This window comes from Anser brachyrhynchus (assembly GCF_964034855.1).
Source record: "Anser brachyrhynchus genome assembly, contig: SCAFFOLD_56, whole genome shotgun sequence".
Classification (NCBI taxonomy): domain Eukaryota; kingdom Metazoa; phylum Chordata; class Aves; order Anseriformes; family Anatidae; genus Anser; species Anser brachyrhynchus.
In genome coordinates, this window is record NW_027663703.1 from 788,738 (window position 1) to 815,210 (window position 26,473).

Genomic DNA, 26,473 nt, shown 5'->3' on the forward strand with positions numbered 1-26,473 from the left:
CCAAGATGGGAGATGAGACGGAAAAGCAGAGAGCAAAATTAATGGTATTCACAGCATACTGGGTAGTGAGGCAGAGGGTTGGAGATAGAGTGGACTTTGGGGAAGAGTTGGGCCTAGGATGGCAAGGAGAGGAAGAGAGATGAAGGAATGGCAGACAAGGAAAGCTACCTGTGTTGCAGCCTAAATCCTGGCAGGGACAGGCTTTGAGAAGATATTTTAAGTGTGGCCAGCCCAGTCACTTCAAATAGGAGTATGCAGAGTGGAAGAAGGAGGAGAGATTGCTGATATAAATTCAGAATAGGGGAGTCGGGGCTTCTCAGAAAGCCAGTTCCCTGATAAATGAAGAAGTGTACCTCAAGGGTTCCTCCTGTTGTGGTTTAACCCGGCTGGCAGCTAAACACCACACAGCCGTTCCCTCACCCTCCCCCCTCCCTCTCTGGGATGGGGGAGAGAAACGGGAAAGTGAAGCCGGTGAGTTGAGATAAAGACAGTTTATTAAGACAGGAATATACTAATAACAATAATAATAACAATAGTGATAATGATAATAGTATTAACAATAATAATGTGTAAGAAAACAAGTGATGCACAATGCAATTGCTCACCACCCGCTGACCGATGCCCAGCCTATCCCCGAGCAGCCGGCCCCCCACCCTGGCCAGCCACCCCTATATATTGTTTAGCATGACGTCAGATGGTATGGAATACCCCTTTGGCCAGTTTGGGTCAGCTGTCCTGGGTCTGTCCCCTCCCAGCTCCTGCTGCACCCCCAGCCTGCTCGCTGGCAGGACAGAGCGAGAAGCCGAAAAGTCCTTGGCCTGGTGTAAACACTGCTCTGCAACAATTAAAACATCAGCATGTTATCAGCGCTCTTCTCATCCTAATCCAAAACATAGCACCCTACCAGCTACTATGAGCTACTTAACTCTGTCCTAACTGGAACCAGGACAGTGTACCTCAATGGGGATCACTCTACAATTATCGTTACGGGCAAAACAGACTTGGCATAGGAAGATGAATAAAATTGATTACCTATTGCTGATGGGAACAGAGAGGAACAGAAAAACAAGCTGGGGGCACCTTCCCCCATCCACTCTCTTCCACCTCTTCCCTGCCCTGAGTGGCACAGGGGGGCTGGGAGCAGGGGCTGCAATCAGTCCATGGTGCTTTGTTTCCACTGTTCCTTCACTGTCGCTCTCCCCCCTGCTCTGGTGTGGGGTCCCTCTCGTGGGGTGCCGACCTTCCTGGGCTGGTCCTGTGTGGGATTCTCCACGGGCAGCGAAAAACGGGCTCTTTGGAAGCTGCTCCAGGTGGGGGTCTGTTCCGCAGGCTCTATTTGTCAGGAGCAAGTTGGTCCCCAGACCATACTAGGAATGGGAAGGGAAAATCATGCTTAACCAACCTGATAGCCTTCTGTGATGAGATGACTAGCTGGGTAGATGAGGGGAGAGCGGTGAATGTGGTCTACCTTGACTTCAGAAAGGCTTTTGACACTGTTTCCCATAACATCCTCATAGACAAGCTCAGGAAGCATGGCCTACATGAGTAGAGAGTGAGGTGGACTGATAATTGGGTGGATGGCAGAGCTCGGAGGGTTGTGCTCAGTGGTGTGAAGACTAGTTGGAAGCCTGTAGCTACCGGTGACCCCCAGGGGTCAGTACTGGGTCCAGTCTTGTTCAGCTTATTCACCAATGACCTCCTTTTCTTTTGGCTCTATATCAGGATCTGCTTTTGTCCCAGTGACTTGCGGAAAACGGACTCCACAATCAGTAAGATTGTAAAGTAGGTATGTTTATTCAGCGCTGGGCAGCATGGGGGGTAGTCCCGCCAAAGTCGTGCGCGCCTGACACGGCAACTTGCCTTGGTTATATGCAGTAAAGAGTTACGTATGCATGAAGTTTCAATGTAAAGTAAATGTAAAATGTAAAGTAAACTAATAGTCCATTATACACATTCCTTTTCTTCTTCATATTGCAACAGTGTCCCCTTTTCCGAAGGGGGCTTTCAAGCTTCAAGATCACAGGCTAGTTGTTTCCCGAATATGGTGGGGCTATTCTTGAACCCCTGTGGTAACACTGTCCAAGTAAGCTGAGTTTTCCATCCTCTATTAGGATTTTTCCCATTCAGAGGCAAAGAGTTTCTGGCTTTCAGTTGCCACGGGCAGGCAGAAAAAGGCACCCTTTAAATCTAGTACCATGAACCAAACTTGACTGTTTTTCTCAGTTTGTAATTCCAATCATTTTTCCCAATTTAAATTTCAAGCATTGCAAAAAAAAAAAAAAAAAGTCTTTTCCTGTTGGCCAGTTGCTCCTATTACATTTACAGACTAATTAACACAGAGAAAGAAGCTCCCGTAACCAACAAAAATTCAAGCCTCTGTCTTTGTTTCCTAGCTTTATTTCAACTGGTGGACCTGCTAGGGTAGATGCCCCAGGTCCCCGTCATTCCTGACTGTTGTAAGTTTGTCCTGCAGCCTGAGACCATTTCTTCCTGATATCAGGGGCCGATTGCCCTAGAAAGAGGCTAGCCAATTGCCTCTGTTTGTTTTCTGAAGCCAGGTCCAAATTTTTGTCTGTTTATTTTAGTTTTTTGTTTTCTCTTCGTTGCATTTCAAAGTTGGTCCAAAAATTCAAAAATTCCATAGGAGTTTCTTTTGGACCTTGTTGGGACAGATTCTCAATTCCCAGTTAACCAGATTTTGGTATTTCCGGGGTGATTAGGGTCTCAGTGGGTGGGTCGGTTAGGGGAATGCAATCGTTGACAGTTCCCTGAGCGGTCCCATTGGCAATCTGAGCTCACACATGAACTCAGGTTGTTTTAAGAGTTAGCTGCTGTTCTGTTTCCATGACAACTCTCTTGGACCCATCACGGTCCCTCTGCCCCAGAGGGCTCACACCCGTGATTTAGAGATCTCAGCCTCAGGTTGAGGCGGAACTATTAGCATTCCTACATCCTCTTTCCCTGCTCATTCAGCATCAAACAGCTCTGTTAAATACTACATGCCACACAACCTTTAACACCTTCAACAATCCTTTTAACACTTCCTTTATCTTTCTCCAGCCTGTACTTTTCTATTGCCAACACCAAAGGCTCAGTCAGGGGCCAACTTAATTCCATACCCTTTTCCCTCCAAGATGCTGAAACAAAGTATCAGTATACAACATTTCATCCTATTTTCCTTCTCTCCTCAAAAACAACATTAGTTGCAAGACACTGTTATAATCGATTGATCCATAAAGTGGCCATTTAGTTTATATAGTGGCCACCATTGATTGCAATACTTAGTGGAAGTCCTCTTGCTTTCTGTGCCCCCATTTCTAACAATATCCTTCCAATGTGCCAATATGCACCCAAGGAAGCTTTCTTTTGGACGTCTTTGTTTTGGATATTACACATTTCCTTGATTTCCCATTCCCTTTTATTTATTTATATTAGTTAGTGTCCCTTGTTTCAATTTCCACGCAAACCTTTTTATTGCAGGTTTTTACTATCTTTTCCTAATCTTCTTCCCAAATGTCCCAGTCCTCTGGGATTAAACTCTTCTTTCCGCATACAAACTTTACTATTTCAGATTATTAATGAGCCCCGTTCCAATCATAAATCCGCAGGACTTCGGAAAAACACCCGAAGCACTCAGCCTTCGGTCTTCTAGACAAACAATAACACCTTTTCCACAAAATTTACATTTCAATAAGACCGAATTTCAAGCCAAATGCTAATTTTTCTCATGCTCTTTGTTAGTAAGCCCACACGAAACAAGGAATCACTCCTGTGTATCTGTCAAGATGGGGGTTTAAAAGGTATTGAGGCCTAAATAAATTCTCTCTCCCCCTTCTTACCAAATTCCCAGGGCTCAGGCCCGAACCACCGAAGAAGTGATACTCTCCATTCTACCGCTTCGATAATCAGTCAGCCCCCCTCCCCCCGTACTTGGGAAACTCACCAAACACCACCGCAAATATACCAAAACTTTTAAACTCTTACTTAGATAATGCTCCCACCTTCCTCCTTGTCAGACTCAAAACATTTAAGAACGAAATAGGATTGCAAGATGCACCGCCGGGCCCATATATCGGGCACCACCAATCAACACTTGGATAAAACAGCACTTCTTTTTGGTCTGTCATGCACTTAGTTCATCTCCGGCCGCTCCCCTCGCGGAGAATACAGAACCGCGGATCGGAACTCCGCACTCGCTTCGCAGCGATGCTGCGTCTCACTCACACAGCACAATCACGCAATCACACAGAGAGGCCCCTTGCACTTCTTGCTCACACCACAAGAATATATCACTTAAAACAATAACCAAACTTGTTTGTATCATCTCCGGCCGTGTTCCTTGTGGAGTAATTCACTTCACAACAATACTTTGTCTCAAACACATACACAAATGCTTTCAACGTGAGATACCCAGACATCCACAAATAAGACATACAATTATCAACACTCCAATTATTATCCCTACAGCAGCTGCAAATATTACCCAGATAACCTTGTCACAATTTTGAGAGGCCCGCTTACCCTTCTCCTGCTTCGTATACAGTCATTAGCAGGTCTGTCCTGGCTCCCAAAACTGGGATGCAGCGGTAACCTCGGATTTGCTCGATCTACTCCCAAGATCGCTAGCGGCTGCTCTATCAGTCAGCAAATCCCCCTTGATTCTATCAGTCAGCAAATACCCCTTGACCACTCCATCGGTCACCAAATCTCCTGTGACCGCTCTATCGGTCAGCCTGTAGGGTACCCTTCTCCCACATGGGGACTATGCTGCACGCCAGATGTCTCTGCGCGATTTACCAGCTGTCCCAACCACGCGTACGACTTACAGGCCCTTCCTGTACTGTAAAACATACCGTTTGTCCGCAGCTTCAGGAGGTCCTTGTCTGCTCCCGCGGTGAGCGGCTGAGAGTGGAAGCTCCTCCGAGGAAAACACTCAGGGTACACCTAGGGACATCCTCTCCGCAGTCGATCCTGCAGCCGAGCAGAGCGTCTCCTGGCTGGCTCGCCAAACTGACTTGCGGAAAACGGACACCACAATCAGTAAGACTATAAAGTAGGTATGTTTATTCAGCGCTGGGCAGCATGGGGGGTAGTCCCGCCAAAGTCGTGTGCGCCTGACACAGCAACTTGCCTTGGTTATATGCAGTAAAGGGTTACGTATGCATGAAGTTTCACAATATGCCTATACATATTCATAACCTGTCCCCGCTTCGTATTAAAATTAGTTCCAAGGAGTCATTTCCATAAACTCCTCCCATCTCCGCTTGCACAGTGCATTCTGGTGGTAGTTGTCGGGGGTCGTGGGGATGAAGATTGATGACTCTTCCTCATCACCGCTAGTTGACCTCTTGTCTCTGCACAGACTCAGTTGCTTCTTGGATCCTGTCCATCCACAGGACCAGTTTCTACCAGTTTCTTAAGATAGGCTCACACTCTTATTAAGAGTCTGACCTTGGTAAAGGGGCCCAAGGCTTCTTGCTTTAATTAATTTGCACAAGCACCATAGTTAGTAAAGACACTAAGTAGGATCCTAGTTTCATGCCGTCAGCACTCTATCTCTACTTGATAAGATTCCCCTAACTCCCTCTCTCACCAGCAACTGCGGTGCCTTGCAAGGGGCTGGGGCTGTGGTGGCCATGCCCAAGCTCTGCAGCAGCCTGTGGAAAGGCAAGCGTGAGCGTGGTTGCCACGAGCCCTGCCTGCCCTCCTCCTGCCACGCTCCGTCAGGCGGCTGCAGCAGAGGGGACCCACAGCCAACCCCTGGCTGCTCTCTGCCACCCGCCTCTCCAGTGCCATCCCTGCTGCCTTGGGGTGCTCTGTGACGCGCTGGGTGACCTCACAAGGCCTGCTGGCCAGCACATCTCCTGCAGGTCAACCAGGCCGCACAGCGGCAGGGACCTCACCACCGCCCTTCCAGCCTCCTCCCCTCCCCTCGGCCACGGCCTTGTCTCTGCTGGCAGGAGCGGCCTTGGGAGGCGCTTCCTGGCCTCCTCTCGATAGCAAGCTGAAAGGAAAAATGGTCTCTTCCTTGACAGAACAATGGCATCAAATTTGAAAAGCTTCATTGGCAGGTAGGTGAAACCTTTACTAGGTTTTGTTAGATAGAAGGAAGTTTAGAAACTTTCATCCCTGATGTTACCTTACTCACTAATTAGTCAGCTTTATCTATAAGAGCCTCCAGACTTGTATCTCAGAATGAGGGCAAGCCGACCCAGGCCTAGAGGATGTGTCAGAAGATTAGGCGAGGAACTCATGCTATGCGTATATCCTTGGATGTGTAAGCAACTAAGCTTTGTATGCATGCCTAAGATGAAAGAAGAAGAGAAGAAAGATTTAGATGGCTTGAGCATGGACAAGAACTGGATTCAACTAACGAACATAGTGAGGAAGACTACCGATGACCACCAGAGACCCCTGAAAGACCAACAGTGGAAACAAATGTGCATGGGTCAGAGACATTTACTGATTTTAATGAGTTACAGGAAATAGCATGAATATGTTTTGGGGAAATCTGATTAACATGTATGTTTTGATTGTATATAACCCCTATAGCTCAAACAGTTCTGTAAGCACACTAGGTGGAGTGATCCCCACTAAGTCCAGCACCTCAGTAAAAGAACGCCTGCTATCTATAACTCAAAACTGAGTCTTAGAGAGCTCCTTTGACTGGCTTTTATAGTATCACCCTCGCCTCCTGCCAGCTGCAGGAGGCAGCCCTTTCCCCTGCCCAGCAGGATGGCAGTGCCAGGGCAGGACATGGGAGAGTTAGGCCCTGTAGCGCCCATGCAGAACGCTTGTGGCAAAGTGGGAGCTGAGATTGGGCTCTGTGGTGCAGAGGAGGCCCCATGTAGAAAAGATGAGGTTAAACAGCAACTTTGCAGGGGGGGTCTCCAGCTTGGTTTGGCACGGGAGGCTTCTGGCCACAAAGGGGCAAGGGATGGGTCAGCCACAACTTCTCTGGGCAACCTGTTCCGTTGACCACCACCCCCAAAGGAAAGAATATCTTCCTTATACCTTATTTTAAAGTACCCTCTTTTGGCTTTAAAACATTACCTAAAGGCCCCCTTTAGGTACTGGAAGGCTGCTATAGGGTCTCTCCAGGCTGAAGAGAACCAGCTTTCTCAGCCAGTCTTCATTGAAAAGGTGCCCCAGCCCCTCTGTCATGTTTTTGGCCTCTTCTAGACTCCTTCGAATACTTCCATGTCCTTCTTGAGTTCGGGGCCCCAGAGCTGAATGCAGTAATCCAGGAGGGGTCTCCCGAGAGCGGAGTGGAAGGACAGAATCACCTCTCTCAAGCTTTGGGCCAAACTTCTTTGATGCAGCCCAGAATACAGTTGGCTTTCTGGGCTGCAAACTCACATTGCCGGCACAGGTTGAGCTTCTCATCCACCAACACCCCAGGTCCTTCTCCTCAGAGCTGCTCTCTACCTATTCTCCCCCCAAGCCGGTATTTGTGCTTGCGGTTGCCCCAATCCAGCTGCAGGACCTTGCACTTGGCCTTTGGGAACCTCATGAGGTTCTCACAGGAAAATCTCTCAAGTCTGTCCAGGTCCAACTGCATATCATCCCTTCCCTCCAGTGTAGCGACTGCACCACCCAGCTTGGTGTCATCAGCATACTCGCTCAGATTGCACTCACTCACACTGTCCGTGTCACTGACAAAGTGTTAAAACAGTGCTGGTCCCAATACTGGCCCCTGAGGAACACCGCTCTACTGACCTCCAGTTGGACATTGAGCTGTAGACTCCAGCTCCTTGAGGGTGACCATCCAGCCACTTCCTTACCCACCAGGTGATCCATCCATCACATGCATGTCTCTCCAATTGAGAGACAAGGATATGGTGTGGGACAGCGTCAAATGATTTGCACAAGTCAAGGTTCATGACGTGAGTTGCTCTTCCCCTCTCCACCAATGCTGTAAGCCCATCGTAGAAGGCCACCAGATTTGTCAGACACGATCTAGTGAAGCCATGTTGGCTGTCACCAAGAGCCTCCAGTTTGCTGTCGCCACCAGTCCAGAAGGCAGGGTAGCGTGATATGTCAGAGAGAGGCATTTGCAATGAACGTGTGCAAGGAGGGTGACAGAAATCTCTTGGGAACACTGGGGGTAATTACTGGAGTTCTGCACAGAGAAATGTCAGGGCTCTGTGAGGTGCCCACATCCGAGCTGGCCTCACGTACTGCTCATACACACTGGGCTCTTCAGAGACACGGGTCCCTGCCTTGCACACACACAGGCAGTGCACTGCACACTTGCAGGGTCCCTCTGGCTCCTGCAGCCGCTGCCAGAGGCTGGGAGGCACCTCAGCCCTGCGGTGCATTGCCCTGCTCTGCCCTCCGCTGAGATGCCACAAGGCATGAGGAATGGGCACAGGGACCTCGGAGGTGCAAGGAAGCACATCTCAGAGCTGCGTTCAGGTCTTGCACTTTGGACTAGATGATCTCTGAAGGTGCATTCCACCGGGCCTGTTCTGTGCTATTCAGGCAGATGCCCCATGGTTGTTACTCTCAGGATGAAGGAACCTGAAGACACTCTGCCCCACTGGTCTTCATGACACCCCTAGGGATAGCTGATGGCCTTTGTGCTCGCTCTTGTTACTCTCTCCATGTGCGTACGATGTGCCTGCAGGTAGCAGCAGCACCAAAGGGTTTCTGTTCCCATGTCTTCCCTGCACCTGGACAGGCCCTGCTCTTCTCCCAGCACATCCTGTGTCCCAGGGAGCATCTGGGACTCTCTTTGAGCACATTCTGATCGGATGGCAACTCCAAAAGATGACGTGAGCGTTCAGGCACGGCCCTTTTAGGAGGGAAATGCTGTTCTGGAGGCCAGCTGTGTCACTCAAGTGCCCAATGCCTGTCCCTGCCTGCGGTCCCGGCATGGTCACACAGCAGCACTGGCACCAAGCTACAAGAGCAGCCAGGCCTTACACCGCCAGCAGGGCTCAGCAGGAGAGGGTGGCAGTGGCAGGAGAGCAGCTCTGCATGGACCCAGAGCTGGCACTCCCAGGCTGGACTGCTGGGCCACGACTCTTTTTCCCTCCACCTCTGCACACAGGAACTGTCCGTGCAGCTACAGTAAAGGCCCTGGAGGAACGATATAAGAAAAAAATGTTACTTTATTTGGTTTAAATGGAAAACCAAAATGAAGAATATTATTTCTAAGTGAACAAAATTACTCAGAATATTAGTGGAAAGTACCAGCAACACAAGAAAAAAGGGCAGGCATGGCCTATCGTGAGTAACGTTTTCAGGTGTTCTCAGAAGAAGAGAGGCAAGAATGTTTATTGGTTATGAAACACACTTGGTCATCAGTTTCCATATGGCATTCTTGAGCTCCTGGTTCCTCATGCTGTAGATGAGGGGGTTCACTGCTGGAGGCACCACTGCATACAGGACTGCCAGCACCAGGTCCAGGGAAGGGGAGGATATGGAGGGGGGCTTCAGGTGGGCAAACATGATGGTGCTCATAAAGAGGGAGACCACAGCCAGGTGAGGGAGGCACGTGGAAAAGGCTTTGTGCCATCCCTGCTGGGACGGGATCTTCAGCACGGCCCTGAAGATCTGCACATAGGACAGAGCAATGAAAACAAAACAACTCCCAAATAGAAAAGCAGTAACCACAAGAACTTGAACTTCCCTTAGGTAGGAGTCTGAGCAGGAGAGCTTGAGGATCTGGGGGATTTCACAGAAGAACTGGTTGAGGGAATTGCCACAGCAGAGAGGCAGTGAAAATGTATTGGCAGTGTGCAGCACAGCGTGGAGAAAGCCACTGCCCCAGGCAGCTGCTGCCATGGTGGCACAGGCTCTGGTGCCCAGGAGGGTCCCATAGTGCAGGGGCTGGCAGATGGCGATGTAGCGGTCGTAGGCCATGATGGTGAGAAGAGATAATTCTGCTGAAATCAAAAAGACTAGCAAAAAGAACTGTACAGCACATCCTGGGTAGGAAATGGCCCTGGTGTCCCAGAGGAAATTGGCCATGGCTTTGGGGACAGAAGCGGAGATGGAGCCCAGGTCAAGGAGGGCGAGGTTGAGGAGGAAGAAGTACATGGGGGTGTGGAGGCGGTGGTCGCAGGCTACGACTGTGATGATGACCCCATTGGCTAGGAGGGCAGCCAGGTAGATGCCCAGGAAGAGCGCGAAGTGCAGGAGCTGCAGCTCCCGCGTGTCTACGAATGCCAGGAGGAGGAACTCGGTGATGGAGCTGCTGTTACACATCTATTGCCTCTGAGCAATGCAGTCTGTCCAAACGAAGCAAAGATTTTAGGACTTTTCTGACGAAATTCCATTGCATGTCTCAACATACACCACACAGACAACATACTGCCTTATTCATTTCAGGACGATCTTTCTGCCCTCCTTGTCTTTTCTCTGGTTGGTGCTCTGAGGGTGCCACAAGAAGCAGGGGGCTGTGCTGTGGGCTGTGCAGCAGTCAGTCCTGGTCTGCAGCAACAGGTAAAAGGGAACCAGGAGTGATCTGAGAAGTCCACAGGCCAGGGACATGTCCCTGCTGCAGGACATGAGGAGAAGGTCAAATACTTCCCTAAGAAACAACAAAGGTGATGTCGGTACCGTCTGTATGCTGAGGTGTGTGAGGTGCCCCAGAGCAGCAGCAATGCTCAAGGAGCCTTAGTCTCTAGTACAGATGTTCCTACTCCATTGCCATCCTTCTGCCTCAGCACATGGGCAGGAAAATGAAGCAGATTCTAAAAAGTGCACTGCCTTCAGGTACCTGTTGCTGAGCAGTTCTGCTGTGCAGTGCCCTGGGGAGGTGTGGGGCTGTGAGCAGCCTGCCCCAGGCAGCAGGCTCTGGGCAGCAGCAGGACCCTGCCCTGCCGTGCCGTGCCGTGCCGTGCCGGGGGGGCTCCTTCTCCCTCTGCCAGCTCTCCCCTGCCTTTCTATGCCAGGCTGCCCTGAACCTCTCTCCCCCTCCTCTCCTCTCCCCATGCCAGCTGCACGCAGTGCCTCCAGCCCTGCTGTGCCTGGCACAGGAGCTGCTCGTGGGTGGCTGAAGCAGCTTCTCAAGTAGTCCAAGTCTGATGCAAACTGCAAAGCCTCTCCCAGTGTTAACGGTGCCACTGAGGGACATTACTGACAAAGCCTCCCCATGGACTTGTTAGAGCAGAAAAGTGCAGGCAGTAATGATGGGGAGACCAAGGCCCAGGAAAGGTGGCCCTGGTGCTGAGGAAACCTTGATGTGTCCCATGAAGTCCAACAGTCTGGCCCTGACCCCAGCCTCTGGGAAGGGAGATCCTGTCCTTCCAGCGGGGTTTAGGGCTCTTTCTGGGTCAGTGCGCAGTGGGTAAGGGCAGTGCCAAGTACAAGGCTACAGGAGGACATCTCCTAGGCTCCTGGAGGGGGAGGAGGAGGCATTGAGACCCTAATGCTGTAAGGATGAGGTGTCTCCTCATAGGCCTCACTGACAGAGACAAGAGCCAGAGCCCAGCAGACAAAGCTGTTGGCTCTGTCGGGGGCTTTCATCTTCCAAAGGATCCTTGACTATAACCATCACAGGCTGTCCTATGCTGTCTCATGTCAGCACCTGTTTCCCTGCAGGACTTAGATATCCACCTTGCTTCCCCACATTGCTCTCACCTGAGCATCTCCCTGCCTTGACTGATGTCTCTCCATCTGCCCTCAGTAATCCATGAAACACAAAGCCAGGGCACTGATCCTGACACCCTCTGCATGACGTCTTGCACCACAGCTCTGCTCTTCAAGAAGCATTTCACCTCATACCCCCATCTCACCACCCTGAATCTGAATTTTTTTGATGTCCTTTCTTTCCCATGTTCTTTCGTACAAAGAGGAAAAACTCCACCATCACTGCAACCACCCCTCGAGCAGTCTCAGCCTACTTCTCTACTGCCCAGAGCCTGCACGACACAGGGCCAAAGAAGCCCAGGTCCCTCAGCCTGGGCCACCCTGCTCCAGAGGTAGCCACAGCAGCACTGAGTCGAGAGGGACGATAACCCAAGTGGTCTGGGTGGTCCCCCGCTGCCTCTAGTGCAGCCCCGTAAGGAGCTGGACTTGCTCCCTCTCAGCATGTCCCACTGGCTCCTATGGTGTCCTCGTAGCACCCACGCCTTCTCCTCAGGGTCCCCCCTCAGCTGCTCACGTCCAGCCCTGCCCTGATGGATGCAGGTATTCTGCCCCACGTGCAGCACTGGCCACGTCTCCTTGCCACCTGCAGGGGGTTTCTGCTGGCTGAAGGCTGGACATTCCCAAGGTCCCCCTGCCCTGAAGCTCCCTTTTATCACCTGTTCATGGTTGGGTGCCGATGGCTCACCCTGATGGTGGTGACTCTCACACGATAACAGCGTGAGCAGTGTCAGGACTCTACAGGCACTAAGTGAGGTACTTGTTTAGTGGAATTTCTGACCCACGCAAGAATTACCATGAGAACCATCTCTGAAACACCCAAACACACTACAAAGCAAGCAAAGCCAGGACAAAATGAATGCTGGGCTTGTTCTCTGCTAGGGTATATTCTGGGAAAACATATACCTGTACAGACACACGGACAAAATGGATCCCTCCAGCAGCTGGACTTGGACCCTCTGTCTAGCCAGGAGCTTGCCCCACAGTCCCCTCCCATTCCCTAAACTCACAAACCGTAACGAGTCTCCTGTTCAGAATCACTGAGCCTTTGATGCTGGGAGGCAGCAAGCTCCCGCCGTTTATCTGCCTCCTCCTCCTGTTGATTTTGGTCAGGAGTTCCTTTCTCATTCGTGCCAGCCTCCTGCCACTTGGCTTACTTCCTGTGTGTCAGGTTGGACCGTTCATGAGCTTGACAAGGAGATGATAGACCAAGGAGGGAGCAATGGTTTGAATCTTAAGGAAGGGTACATTTAGATGAGGTATGAGGAAGAAATTCTCTTCTTATCAGGCTGGTGAGTCCTAGGAAGAGGTTTACCAGGGAAACTGTGGATGCCCCATCCCAGAAAGTGTTCAAGGGCAGGTTGGATGGGGCTCTGAGCAAGCTGGTCTGGTGGAAGGTGTCACTGCCCATACCAGGGAGGTTGGAATTAGATGACCTGGAATGTCCCTTCCAAGCCAGTCCGTTCTATCAGTCGATGCTCAAACATCAACCATCTCCCTGCACCCCTCCTCTCTGCAGGGAGGGGGACCATATCCCAAAGGAATCCTCCAAGCAGGTCCCTCAGCAGGCCCAAGGCTGCTCACCTCAAGTCCTCTGCTTTGCCTTGTGCAAAAGAAGGGCAACGGAGCTTGTGAATGCTCAGCAGAAGTGCTGAGACACAAAGCTGGCCAAGCAAATCCGGAGGCAAGGACAAGACACAAACCAGGAGGATTCCTCTTAACAGAAGAGTAGAGCAAGCAGCTGGAAATAGAAGAACTCTTTTTATGAGAGCTTTCCAAACAAGAGAAGGAGAAAGACATATGTTTGGACCTTTAACAAGAAAAGGAGAACTTGCTAAACATGGACAAGAAGGAAAGAAAGAAATAAGAACACCAACACTTTTGATTAAAACTTCAAGAATTATTTGGTATTCATTACCTGTGAAGTTTATGGAAGATGCCGGCAATATTTTTCTTGGAGGTGAATCTGACCCATTTTGTGTCACTGACAAAGCTGTGAGTCCAAAGAAATAAATAGTGAGTGGTGTCCCAGTGGGCAGGGGGGCAGCAGTGGCTGTGTCACCCAGGTGTCACAGTGGGGCCGTGACACGGCAGCCCAGCTGGGATAAAGGGCCAGGGGTGTGGGCAGGCCCCAGTCGGGATGGAAGCCCCTGGCAGCAGGCAGCAGAGGGCAGAGCAGGGCAGGACAGGGAGGTGAGTGCGCCATGGAGCAGGGGCTGAAGCGGTGTGCGAGGCTGAGCAGGGCCAGAGTCCCGCTGCAGCGTTAGCAGGGGCTGGAGCTCAGCAGCTGCTCGAGCAGGGGCTGGCTTTGAGCAGTCCCACAGCACAACGTGAACCAATTGTCTGCTGCACAAACGGTGTCTCCAACCTAATGTTGAGGTTCCCAGGAGACATGTGAGGGTGCCCCAGGGAGGTGCAACAAGCTCCTCCCTGGAGAAGCAAAGCATTGCCCTGGTTCACACCAACATCTCCCTTAGGCACACAAGCACGTCCTGAGGGTACCCAGGCTGCTCCATGCAGCACACAGGCATCTCCCTGGAGCACCCAACAGTCTCCCCACACCACCAACCTGTCTTCCTCGCAGGACCCAAGCACCTCCCCAAAGCACATGATCTTTTTCAAGGAGCATTCAGGCACCTCCCTGGAGAAGACAAGCACCTCCCTATTGAAAGCCAAAATCTTCGCTGGGAGCACAAGCATCTTCCTGGAGCACCCTCCACAGCACCAAAGCATCTCCCAGGAGCACCCAAGCACCTCCCTGGAAGAGAACGGCATCAGTGTTGGTACCCAAGAATCTCCACGGGGCATCTTCCTGGAGAAGCCATGCAGCTCCTCACAGCACTCAGGCATCTCACTGGAGCACCAAAGCATCTCCTCAGGGCACCCAAGAACCTCCCCAAATGCTCTAACGTATCCCCAGAGCTCCCAAGGAAGTTCTTTGAGTATCTGAGCATGTCAGATGTCAGTGCATGTCAGTGCACAGTGGGTAAGGGTCTGGGTGGCCCCCGCTGCCCCTAGTGCAGCCCCGTAAGGAGCTGGCCTTGCTCCCTCTCAGCATGTCCCACTGGCTCCTATGGTGTCCTCGTAGCACCCACGCCTTCTCCTCAGGGTCCCCCCTCAGCTGCTCACGTCCAGCCCTGCCCTGATGGATGCAGGTATTCTGCCCCACGTGCAGCACTGGCCACTTCTCCTTGCCACCTCCAGGGGGTTTCTGCTGGCTGAAGGCTGGACATTCCCAAGGTCCCCCTGCCCTGAAGCTCCCTTTTGTCTCCTGTTCATGGTTGGGTGCCGATGGCTCACCCTGATGGTGGTGACTCTCACACGATAACAGCGTGAGGAGTGTCAGGACTCTACAGGCACTAAGGGAGGTACTTGTTTAGTGGAGACCCAGGCAAGAATTACCATGAGAACCATCTCTGAAACACCCAAACACACTACAAAGCAAGCAAAGCCAGGACAAAATGAATGCTGGGCTTGTTCTCTGCTAGGGTATATTCTGGGAAAACATATACCTGTACAGACACACGGACAAAATGGATCCCTCCAGCAGCTGGACTTGGACCCTCTGTCTAGCCAGGAGCTTGCCCCACAGTCCCCTCCCATTTCCTAAACTCACAAACCGTAACGAGTCTCCTGTTCAGAATCACTGAGCCTTTGATGCTGGGAGGCAGCAAGCTCCCACCATTTATCTGCCTCCTCCTCCTGTTGATTTTGATCAGGAGTTCCTTTCTCATTCGTGCCAGCCTCCTGCCACTTGGCTTACTTCCCGTGTGTCAGGTTGGACCGTTCATGAGCTTGACAAGGAGATGATAGACCAAGGAGGGAGCAATGGTTTGAATCTTTAGGAAGGGTACATTTAGATGAGGTATGAGGAAGAAATTCTCTTCTTATCAGGCTGGTGAGTCCTAGGAAGAGGTTTACCAGGGAAACTGTGGATGCCCCATCCCAGAAAGTGTTCAAGGGCAGGTTGGATGGGGCTTTGAGCAAGCTGGTCTGGTGGAAGGTGTCCCTGCCCATACCAGGGAGGTTGGAATTAGATGACCTGGAATGTCCCTTCCAAGCCAGTCCATTCTATCAGTCGATGCTCAAACATCAACCATCTCCCTGCACCCCTCCTCTCTGCAGGGAGGGGGACCATATCCCAAAGGAATCCTCCAAGCAGGTCCCTCAGCAGGCCCAAGGCTGCTCACCTCAAGTCCTCTGCTTTGCCTTGTGCAAAAGAAGGGCAACGGAGCTTGTGAATGCTCAGCAGAAGTGCTGAGACACAAGCTGGCCAAGCAAACCCAGACACAAGGACAAGACACAAACCAGGAGGATTCCTCTTAGCAGAAGAGTAGAGCAAGCAGCTGGAAATAGAAGATCTCTTTTTATGAGAGCTTTCCAAACTAGAGAAGGAGAAAGACATATGTTTGGACCTTTAAGAAGAAAAGGAAAACTTGCTAAACATGGACAAGAAGGAAAGAAAGAAAGAAGAACACCAACACTTTTGATTAAAACTTCAAGAATTATTTGGTATTCATTACCTGTGAAGTTTATGGAAGATGCCGGCAATATTTTTCTTGGAGGTGAATCTGACCCATTTTGTGTCACTGACAAAGCTGTGAGTCCAAAGAAATAAATATTGAGTGGTGCCCAGTGGGCAGGGGGGCAGCGGTGGCTGTGTCACCCAGCTGCCACAGTGGGGCCGTGACACGGCAGCCCAGCTGGGATAAAGGGCCAGGGGTGCGGGCAGGCCCCAGTGGGGATGGAAGCCCCTGGCAGCAGCTCCGAGGGCGGAGCAGGGCAGGACAGGGAGGTGAATGCGCGATGGAGCAGGGGCTGAACCGCAGTGTGAGCCTGAATGGCCCAGGAAACTTGAAGGGTGTGCTGGTGAGTGCAGAGGAGATGCTTGTGTGCTCCCCTGAGATGCCTGGGTGCCTCAGGAGATGCTTTCTTGCTCCATGGAGATTCTTCGCTATCCCAAGAATATTCTGGCTGCTCCCCAGGCTTCTTAGCTGCTCTATCCAGATGCTCCCTGGGTGTGCAGGGAGATGCTTGGTTTCTCCAAGAAGACACCTGGGTGATGCAGGGAGTTTCCTGACTGTCCCAGGAGGATGGACTGGTGATCCTGAAAGTTTCTTGGTGGCTTCAGAGAAAGGCTTGAGTGCTATCTGGGGATGCTTGTGTACCCTAGGAGATATGCTTGTGTGCCCGAGGGAGAGGTTTGTCTGATCCAGGGCAAAGCTCTGTTTCTCCAGGGAGGATTTTGGGTGCTCCAGGGAGATGGTTGGGTGCTTTCTGTGTGATGCTTGGCTCCAGGGAGATGCTGGAGGGCTGTGGGGAGATGCTTGGTTCCTGCACGTTGGTGTTTGTGTCCCCTGGGGGATGCCCGGGTGCCCACGGGGACATACTTAAATGACTGTGGCAGGTGCTTGTGCACCCCATGCAAGCTCTTGGGTGCTAAGGGAGGTGCTTCCCATGTCCAGTGAGAAGTTTGTGTGCCCCAGGTGGTGGTATGGAGCCCTGGGGAGATGGTTGAATTCTCCACTCAGATGCAGGAGTGTGCTGGGGAGATTCTTAGGTACTGCCATGAGGTGCTTGGGTGTTCTAGGGAGGTGCTTGTGTGTTCCAGGGAGGTGCTTGTGTGCTGCAGGGAGATGCTTGGGTGACTGGGGAGAACTTTGGGTGCTCCCGGGAGGTGTTTGTGTGTCCCAGGGATATGCTTATTTGCCCTGAGGAGATACTTGTGTGCCCTGGGAACATCGTTGGGCTCTCTAGGAAGATGCTCCTCTTCCCCTAGGGGACACTTGGATGCCCCAAGAGGTGCTTGGGTACTGCAGAGAGCCGCTTGCATTCTCAAGGGCTATGCCTGAGTGCTCCAAGTGTGTTGTGCTGTGCCTTAGGGATGTGCTTGGGTGCCCCTGTGAGAGGTCTGTGTGCACCTGGGGGTACATGTGGCCCCGAGGCAGGTGCTTGTGGTCCCCAAGGATGTGCTTGGGTCCCCCAGGTGGTGCTTGGGTGCCATGGGAAAATGCTTCCCCAGGGAGATGCTTGTGTACCCGGGGAGATGTTGGCTGACCCAGGCCCACGGATAGTTTCTCCAGAGAGGTGCTTCATTGCTGGAGGGAGATTCCTGGGTGCTCAGAAGACGTTCAGGGGTGACCTATGCAGATGCTTGAGCACCCACGAGTGATGCTACTGTTCCCCAGGCAGGTGCTTGGCTCTTCCAAGGAGATGCTTGGCTTCTCTCTTTAGGTCTGTGGGTGGTTCAAAGTAATGCTTGTCTGCCTTTGGGCGGTGTTGGAGTGCATCAGGAGGTGAGAGGTTTAGACAGTGCAAATTCTCTGTGCTCCAGTGAGGTGCGTGAGAGCCGTGGGGAGGTGCCTGTGTCCTCCAAAAAGAAGCTTGGGTTCCCTGGGGAGAATGTTTGTTGCCTCAGGGACAGAGCTGTGTTCCTGGGAGTTTCTTTGGAGCTCCAGGGAAAGGCTTGCGTGCTCCAGGGTGACCCTTGGGTTTCTTGGGGAAATCCTTGGCATGTCCTGAACAATGTTGGAGTTCGCAGGGGCCATTCATTGCTGCCCCAGGGAGTTCCTTCCGTGTCCAGTAAGATGCTTGGTTTGTCCCGCAGGATGCTTCTGTTCCCTTGGGAGATGCCCGCTCTCCACAGAGAGATGCTTTGATGGTGAGTGTGATGCTTGGCTACTGGCATGAGATGCTTGTGATCCCCATGGACGTGCTTGTGTTTCCAAGGGAGGTGCTTGGGCTGCCCAGGAAGATCTTGGCGTTTCCTGAGAGGTGGTACTCAGTGGATGCTCGTTGGTGCTGCTGGAGAGACTCAGGAAGATGCCTGGGTTCTCTGGGGTGGTGCTTGGTTCCTCAGGAATATCCCTGGCTACCTGAGGATACACTTCGCTCCTCCTATGGAATGCTTGGGTCCCTAAAATGTTCATGCTTGTGTGCCCTGCAATGATGCTTAAAGAAATGGCTGCAGGGAGCTCCAAATGTTTCCATTGGTGTTCCAAAGCAATGTGCCTGGGGAGGAACTGTGTAGCTCCAGGGAGAGGCTTGAGTGCTGTGCAGAGATGCTTGGTTCCTCCAGAAGGATGCTTCTGTTCCCTAGGGAGATGCTTGTTTTCCCAAGAGAGGTGCTTTGATGGAAAGTGTGCTTTTTGGCTACTGAAATGCTGAGATGCTTTTGTTCTCCGAGGATACACCAGAGATGCCTGCGTTACCGAGGAAGATCTCTGTGTTCCCTGAAAGATGGACTCAATGGGTACTCAGTGGAGATGCCGGGGTGACACAGGAAAATGCTTGGATTCTCAAAGGATCTCCTTGGTTGCCCCAGGAAGATTCCAGGGTGCTCCAGGGAGGTTCCTGAGTAACCTGGGAAGGGCCTGATGTGCCCAGGGAAATCCTTGTCTCCTCCAAGGTTCTTCAGGGCTGATCCAGGGAGTTTGCCCCGGGGGCATTCGTTGGAGCTCCAATGGAATGCTTGGCTTCCTGGAATTTTTTTTTCCAAGTTGCTTCAGTGGTTCAGAAAGATGCTGTTGTTCCCAGGATATATTTGAGGGTCCTCCAGGGAGGTCCATCCAAGGTCTTCCCTGGACAAACCGTGGGGAGATGATCAGGAGGTGCTTGGTTTTCCTGGGGATATGCTCAGGTGCCCAAAGAGGTGCTTGTGTTCCCCGAGAGGTGCTTGGGTGCTCCAGGGCAGGAGCCTGGCTCTTAAAGATTGCATGCTCCAGGGAGATCCTTGTGTGTCCAGGGAGACAGTCAGGTGCTGCAGGGAGCTGCTTGGGTGCTCCTGGTTGGTGCCTTCTTTTCCCCAGAGGTGCTGGGGTGCGCTGGACTGATAAAGGAGTGCTCCAGTGAGTGCATTTGTTCCTCAGTAAATCTGCTTGCATTCTCTGGGGAGATGGTTGAGAGGTATTCGGGTGCTTGAAGGATGTACCTTGGTTCCCTGGGGAGATGCTTAAGTACTCTTGGTATTTTCTTGACTTTTCTAAACAACCCTTTAGTGGTCTGGGACAATTTTTCAGTGCATCCGCAGTGAGATGCTTGAGTACTAGAAGGAGATGCCTGGGTCCACAAGGAAAATGCTGATGTTCCCTGGGGTGCCCACGGGGACATACTTGAATGACCTAAGGAGAGTCTTGTGCACCCCATGGAAGCTGTTGGGTGCCAAGGGAGGTGCTTCCCATCTCCAGTGAGATGTCTGTGTGCCCCAGGTGGTGGTATGGAGCCCTGGGGAGATGCTTGGGTTCTCCACTCAGATGTAGGAGTGTGGGTTTGAGATTCCTGGGTACTGCCATGAGGTGCTTGAGTGTTCCAGGGAGGTGCTTGGCTTCCCTGGGGAGATTTTTGGATAATACAAAGAGAGGCTTTGGTGTTCCAGTGAGGTGTTTAGGTGCCCTAAGGATATGCTTGAGAGCATCTCCTTCGTATACCAAACACCTCCCTGGGCAACCAGATCAACACCTGTAGGTGCCCAAGGACCTGCAAAGGCCACCCAAGAATATCTTTCAAGCAGCCAAGAATCTCCCTTCAGCAATGAAGCACCTCTCTGGAGAAACCACACATCGCCCTGGGTAAGCCAAACATCTCCCTGGGTACACAAGCATCTCCCTGGAGAATCCAAGCACCTTCCTGGAGCACCCAAGGAGTTCCTCAGGGTCTGTAAGCTTTTTCTCATGGTACACAAGCACCTCCTGGGACAACCAAGCACCTTGCTGGGGACCGGAATCACCTGCTTGTGAGTCAGAATTTCATCCAGAGTCACCCTAGAATCTCACAGGGGCAACCAAGCAGCTCTCTAAGGGACTCAGCAGCACAAGTGGAGCACTCCAGCACCTCCCTGCACCACACAAACTGCTCTCTGCAGTACCCAACCACCTCCTGGGGCTTCCGAGTGTCTTCTCAGAGGAACTGAACAGCTTCCTAGAGAGCCCAAGAATACTCCCAGGTCAAACAAGCTTCTCCCCAGAGCACATAAACATATCCCTGAGGCACACAAACACCTCTCTGGAGCATCCAAATTCTCCCCAGGTCACCCAAGCATCTCCCTGCGACACAGAAGTACCAAGCACCTCATGGCAGTACCCAAGGGTCTCCCCACCGCACTCCCACATCTGAGTGGAGAACCCAAGCATCTCCCCAGGGCTCCATACCACCACCTGGGACACACAAATATCTCACTGGAGATGGGAAGCACCTCCCTTGGCACCCAAGAGCTTCCATGTGGTACACAAGCACCTAGAAGGGTCATAATATGTCCCCGTGGGCACCCACGCATCGTGACAGGGCACATAAGCACCTCCTTGGAGATATCAGGCACCTACCTAGAGCATTCAAGAATCTACCCTAAATAAGAAGAATATCCTTCAAGCACCCAAGCATCTCCATACTTCTATCTAATACCTTCTTGGAAGACCCAAGCACCTCTCTGTGGAAGAGTAGCATCAACCGTGGGCACCCAAGCATCTCCATGGGGCACCCAAGAAAATCCTTGCAGGACCCAAGCATCTCCACACAGCAATGAAGTACCTCCTTGGAGAAACCTGACAAACATCTCCCTGGGGAACACAAGCACTTTCCTGGAGGACCCAAGGATCCCCCTGGAATCCCCAAGCATTTTTCCAGGGCACACTAGCATCTCCTTGCTTGACCCAGACAACCTTCCTTGAGCGCATGAGAATCTCTCTGGAGCACCCAAGCATCTCCACAAAGCATCCATGCACTTTTGTGGGACACCCAGGTTCCTCCCATTGATGACAAAGCCTGTCCCTGGGGTGTGCAAGCAATCCCTTATGAACCCAAGAAATTCCCAGATCGCACAAGCATCTCCCAGAGGCATCCAAGTACATTCTGAGAACACCCAAGCATCTATCTGGAGCAATAACGCACTCACTGTGGCACCCAGGCGTGTCCCTGGAGCACCCAGACATGCCCCCGGGGCACCCAGGCATCTCCTTTGAGCATTGTAACATCTCCCCAGGGCACACAAGCACCTCCTGGTACAAACAAAGATTGCCCTGGACACCCAAGTCTTGACACGGAACTCAGAACCGTCTCCCCAGGGTACACAAGCACCTCAAGGGATAGCCGAGATCCCCCATGGGGACCTCCAGCCCCTCCCCATGGTTCACTAAAACCTCCCTGGGGTACACAGATATGTCTCTGGGAACCGAAAGCATCTCCACAGAGCATCCAAGGCTTTCTCTGGAGCACTAGGAACCTCCCTGGGGTATAAAAGCATTACAGGGGCAACCCAAGAACCTCCCTAAGGCACATCTGTCCCCAGGCAGAGCTCCAGACACTCCAGCTGCTCATTGACAGGGAGGGCGATGCCCCCTCCTCGTGTCCTTAGCCTGTCCTTCCTAAAGAGTCCGTGTCCTTCCATTCCAACACGCCAGTCATGGGAGGCACCCCCCCACGTCTCCTCAGTGCCAGAGGTCATTTCATAGCAGCGGGCACAGATGGGGCTGAGGGACTCAGTGCGTTCTTCTTGCCTTAGTCTTTGCCAAAAAGCTCCCTCTCCTCTGAGCTCAGGGATATGGGAGAGAACCAGAAAATGGAAAGAAATTGTCGGTTGAGGTGAAAATTGTTGAAGGGGACAGAAAAGGAAGGGAGAATAATAACAACGGAATTGTACCAAGCAAGGACAGCCAGCAGCATCCTGGGCTGTGTGAGCCGGGAAAGGCCAGGGGATACAGGGAAGGGACGATCCGGAAGACGGCATCCAGATTTTGGGTCCCCAGGACAGGAGGGATGTCAGCAAGCTGCAGCGGGTTTGGCACAGGGCCCCCAAGATGCTCTGGAGCACTCTGCCTGTGAGGAGAGGCTGAGGGTGCTGGGCTTGTCCAGCCTGGAGAAGGGCAGGACGAGGGGGACCTCCTCTGGCTGTAGCTCTGAGGGGGTTGTGGAGGATGCAGAGCCAGGATCTTCAGCTGGGTTCAGGGTGGGAGGACAAAAGACAACAGCTGTGAAGCTGAAAGAGGAGAGCTTCAGGCTGGAGAGAAGGCAAAAAGCCTTTTCACCATGAGCTCAGCCAGGCGTCACCTGGAGGCTGTGCAGTCTCCATCTTTGCTGGTTTTGCAAAATGCAACAGGATCATGCCTTGAACAGCCTGTTCTGGCTGTGCTTGTGACAACTTGGGCTGCAGGCCTCCTGAGGTCCCTGCCAACATGCCTTGTGGTCCTTTGACCTCAGGCCCAATTTCTGCTGGCGACAGAGGAGATGCTGTGGGGCCTGAATCCTCCTGTGCTGTAGGGGACCATCTAAAGCCAGGCAGGTGAACTCCGTCTCTTCACCTGTCTGAAGGGAATGCATACTCTGTCCTGGCCCTAAAGGACAGCTGAGCATCGTTTCTACTTTTGCCACACTTTCCTTTCACCTGGAAAAATGAATATTGCATGCAGGTTCATGGCCCTGATTTCCTCCATCTGTGCAGCGAGGTCAAAATCTCAGTGTTATTTACTTTTCTGCAAAGACTGTGAATTGTCATGGACCTTGCATGGGCAGATAAGATTTGGGGGGGCAAGGAGGGGGCGGGTCACAGGGCTTTGTACAAGATGCAGAATGATCTTTTTTAATGGTGTTGGCCTAACAATACTAGAAATGTTTTGAAATGTCAATAAAAATTAAAAAAAAATAAATAAAACAAAACTAAACAGAAATAAAGGCAAACTTCTAAAGCATTGATAGTTTATGATTGATGCACATTTCCGCTTTTACGATTTTTGTGATTTTGTTTTCCTTTGTTTTAATAGTTAATAATGGCCAGTGTTGATGATCCGAGACACGCTGCCCAGCCTCCACTTGCAGCTCCTGAGGGCCTCCGGTCTCCCACAGGTCCTCTTGACAGCTCCCAGCCCCAGTACAGAGGGGCCTCTGAACCTAGCAAGGTCTGCCTGGAAGGGTGAACAAACTATTCCAACATAGGAAAGAAAATAAAAATAAATACATAAAATTTAAAAAAGAGCGCATGTTCATCACCTCAAACACTCTGTCTGAAACAGTTCTTGTATGGCCATCCCTTGTGGAAGGTGACCGTCATTAGCTGCAGCTTGCACTGGGCACACAGCTGAGGAGAGTGTTTTACTGAACTGCATCACACTTAACTTTGGTTGGTTTTCAATGGGGAGCAATCCTTCTGTGCCTGCGTGCAGGCAGTTCTGTGGGGAAAAGGTCTGGGAGTTGGTGCAAAGGAGCTGTAACATGCAGCTGCAGCCCCGACTGGAGAAGTCTGATGGGAGGAGAAGTGCTGCAAGTCCCAGGTGGCTCCTGAGAGAAATGGTGGGGCTGGGGAGGTGAGGAGCAAGGTTGCCCACAGACTGTCTGGCCTCAAGGGACCGCTTTTCCAAGCTGACCAGGCCTCCTTAGGAGACCCTCTGGATCAATAGCAAAGGGAGAGGGCAGAGAATTGAAATACATCAAGAAAGAATCCAACCTGAAGGGAAAACTCTCTTGTTATCAACTGTTCATTGAAATCTGCCTCATTCGCTACCCTCCCGAAATCTCCCCACTTAGATGTACAAGCCCTGAAGCCTTGAAGGAACTGCTGGGCAGAAAGAGGGCACAGGAGGGCTCTCTGCATTGTACTGAGCCCCAGGGTGTATTTGGTGCTGAGTCCGTGGACCTCTGGTCCTGAGAGGAGATAGCGCCGGGCGCACAAGAAGGGAAGGCCAGAAGAAATGCTGAAGTTTCTGGGAGTGTTAATTGGTCCCACTGGGGGCCATTACCACCACAGCTCCCCCACGGACCTGTTAGAGAAGGAAATGGGAGGCAGTGACGACAGGCAGGCAAAGGCAAAGTAAAGGTGGCCCTGATGCCGAGCAAAACCTTGATGTATTTTAACAAAGCAAACACCAAGGCCTGACACCCAGCTCTGGGAAGAGAGCTTCTGTTCCTCATGCTGCTCTTCAAGGGGCAGTGGGATCTGGGGTGTGTGATGGCATCTAAAGGACAACAGTACAACACCAGTGCACAGGGCTGCAGGGAGGCCACATGGTTTCAGTGCCAGGAGCACAGTGTGTCGTCTCCTGGGTCCCAGTGGCAGAGACAACAGTCAGAGCCAAGGGGACAAAGACCTCTGCTCTGTCAGGGCCTTCCAGCCCTGTCAGTGCCCTTGGACATCTCCCCACAGGTTGTCCTATCCTGCCCCATGCCTGAACCATTTTCCCTGCAGCCTGGGGACATCCAACCTGCTTCCCCACCGCAGCATCTCCCTACCCATACTAGGAACTGCTTGTGCTCACTGTCTTTGACTTGAAACACAAAGCCATGGGCTGATCCAGGCTCCCTGGCAGTCACCACAGCACTGCCCTTGGAGTGCCATTTCTTTCTGCTCATCACCATGCTGGACCTCCAAAACAGCAGATTGTGGTGGCTTTCCTTTCTCACGTTCTTTCTCCCTACCCAAAATGGGCCATCATCTCTGAAAGCAGATTTCCAGCTCTCAGGAGCTCCTACAAGAGTGCCCTGAGCCTGAGCTTCACCAGGCCTAGGAAGCGCAGGGCTCTCAGCCTCCACACGCATGACCCCTAGCCCTGTCTTGGCACACCTCCTGTGAACCCTCTCCATTCCTCACTATTCCTTCAGAAAAGGAGCCTCATACTGGGAAAGACTCTTCCAGTTAGGGCCACACCAGTGTGGAGTCATGGAAGATGAGAAGTGCCTTGCCTGGGTGGACACACTCCTCCTAGTGCAGCCCAGCGTGGACATGACCATATCCGTGTTTAGCACTGCCGGCTCATATGGCATCCCTGGTTGTGCCCAGGCTCTTTTCCTCCTGGTTGCTCTTCCTGCAGTCCGGTCCAAGCCTGCTGTCATGTATGGAGCTGTTCTGCCCCTGATGCAGAGCATCACAAGGTGGGAAAGAGAGGCTCTCTTCTCCTTGGAAAATGCAATGACATTTATTCACCAAATCCAAGAGTTTCACAAGAAACTGCCCATTCTGAAATGTACCGCAACGGAACCTGGTCATGGAGGTCATCTTCAAGCATGTAGAGGATATGTTGATCAGGAGTAGTCAGCATGGATTCCCCAAGGAGAAATCACGCTTAAGCAACCTGATAGCCTTCTATGATGAGTCGACTAGCTGGGCAGATGAGGGGGAAGCAGTGAATGTGGTGTTCCTTGATTTCAGAAAGTCCTGTCCCCCAGGGGTCATTACAGTCTTGTTCAGCTTATTCACCAATGACCTCCTTTTCTTTTGGCTCTATACCAGGATCTGCCTTTGTCCCAGCAGCTACAGTGCCTTGCAAGGGGCTGGGGCTGTGGTGGCCATGCCCAAGCTCTGCAGCAGCCTGTGGCAAGGCAACCGTGAGCGTGGTTGCCACGAGCACTGCCTGCCCTCCTCCTGCCACGCTCCGTCAGGCGGCTGCAGCAGAGGGGACCCACAGCCAGCCCCTGGCTGCGCTCTGCCACCCGCCTCTCCAGTGCCATCCCTGCTGCCTTGGGGTGCTCTGTGACGCGCTGGGTGACCTCACAAGGCCTGCCGGCCAGCACATCTCCTGCGGGGCAACCAGGCCACACAGCGGCAGGGACCTCACCACCGCCCTTCCAGCCTCCTCCCCTCCCCTCGGCCACGGCCTTGTCTCTGCTGGCAGGAGCGGCCTTGGGAGGCGCTTCCTGGCCTCCTCTCGATAGCAAGCTGAAAGGAAAAATGGTCTCTTCCTTGACAGAACAATGGCATCAAATTTGAAAAGCTTCATTGGCAGGTAGGTGAAACCTTTACTAGGTTTTGTTAGATAGAAGGAAGTTTAGAAACTTTCATCCCTGATGTTACCTTACTCACTAATTAGTCAGCTTTATCTATAAGAGCCTCCAGACTTGTATCTCAGAATGAGGGCAAGCCGACCCAGGCCTAGAGGATGTGTCAGTAGATTAGGCGAGG

At 52.0% G+C, this 26,473-nt stretch overlaps 1 protein-coding gene and 1 long non-coding RNA gene across 2 annotated transcripts in view; one reads left to right on the top strand and one right to left on the bottom strand.

Annotated features, from left to right (window-relative positions):
• The window catches only part of LOC308186999, a 207,176-nt gene that overhangs the window by 50,819 nt on the left and 129,884 nt on the right, over positions 1-26,473 (top strand). The gene's annotated exons all lie outside the window — the stretch shown is intronic.
• LOC308186949 (olfactory receptor 14C36-like) lies at positions 9,289-11,135 on the bottom strand (the record flags this gene model as incomplete). Its single annotated transcript, XM_080609099.1, has 1 exon — positions 9,289-11,135. The coding sequence occupies exon 1, from the start codon at positions 10,213-10,215 to the stop codon at positions 9,289-9,291; it is 927 nt and encodes a 308-aa protein (XP_080465225.1). The 5' UTR covers positions 10,216-11,135.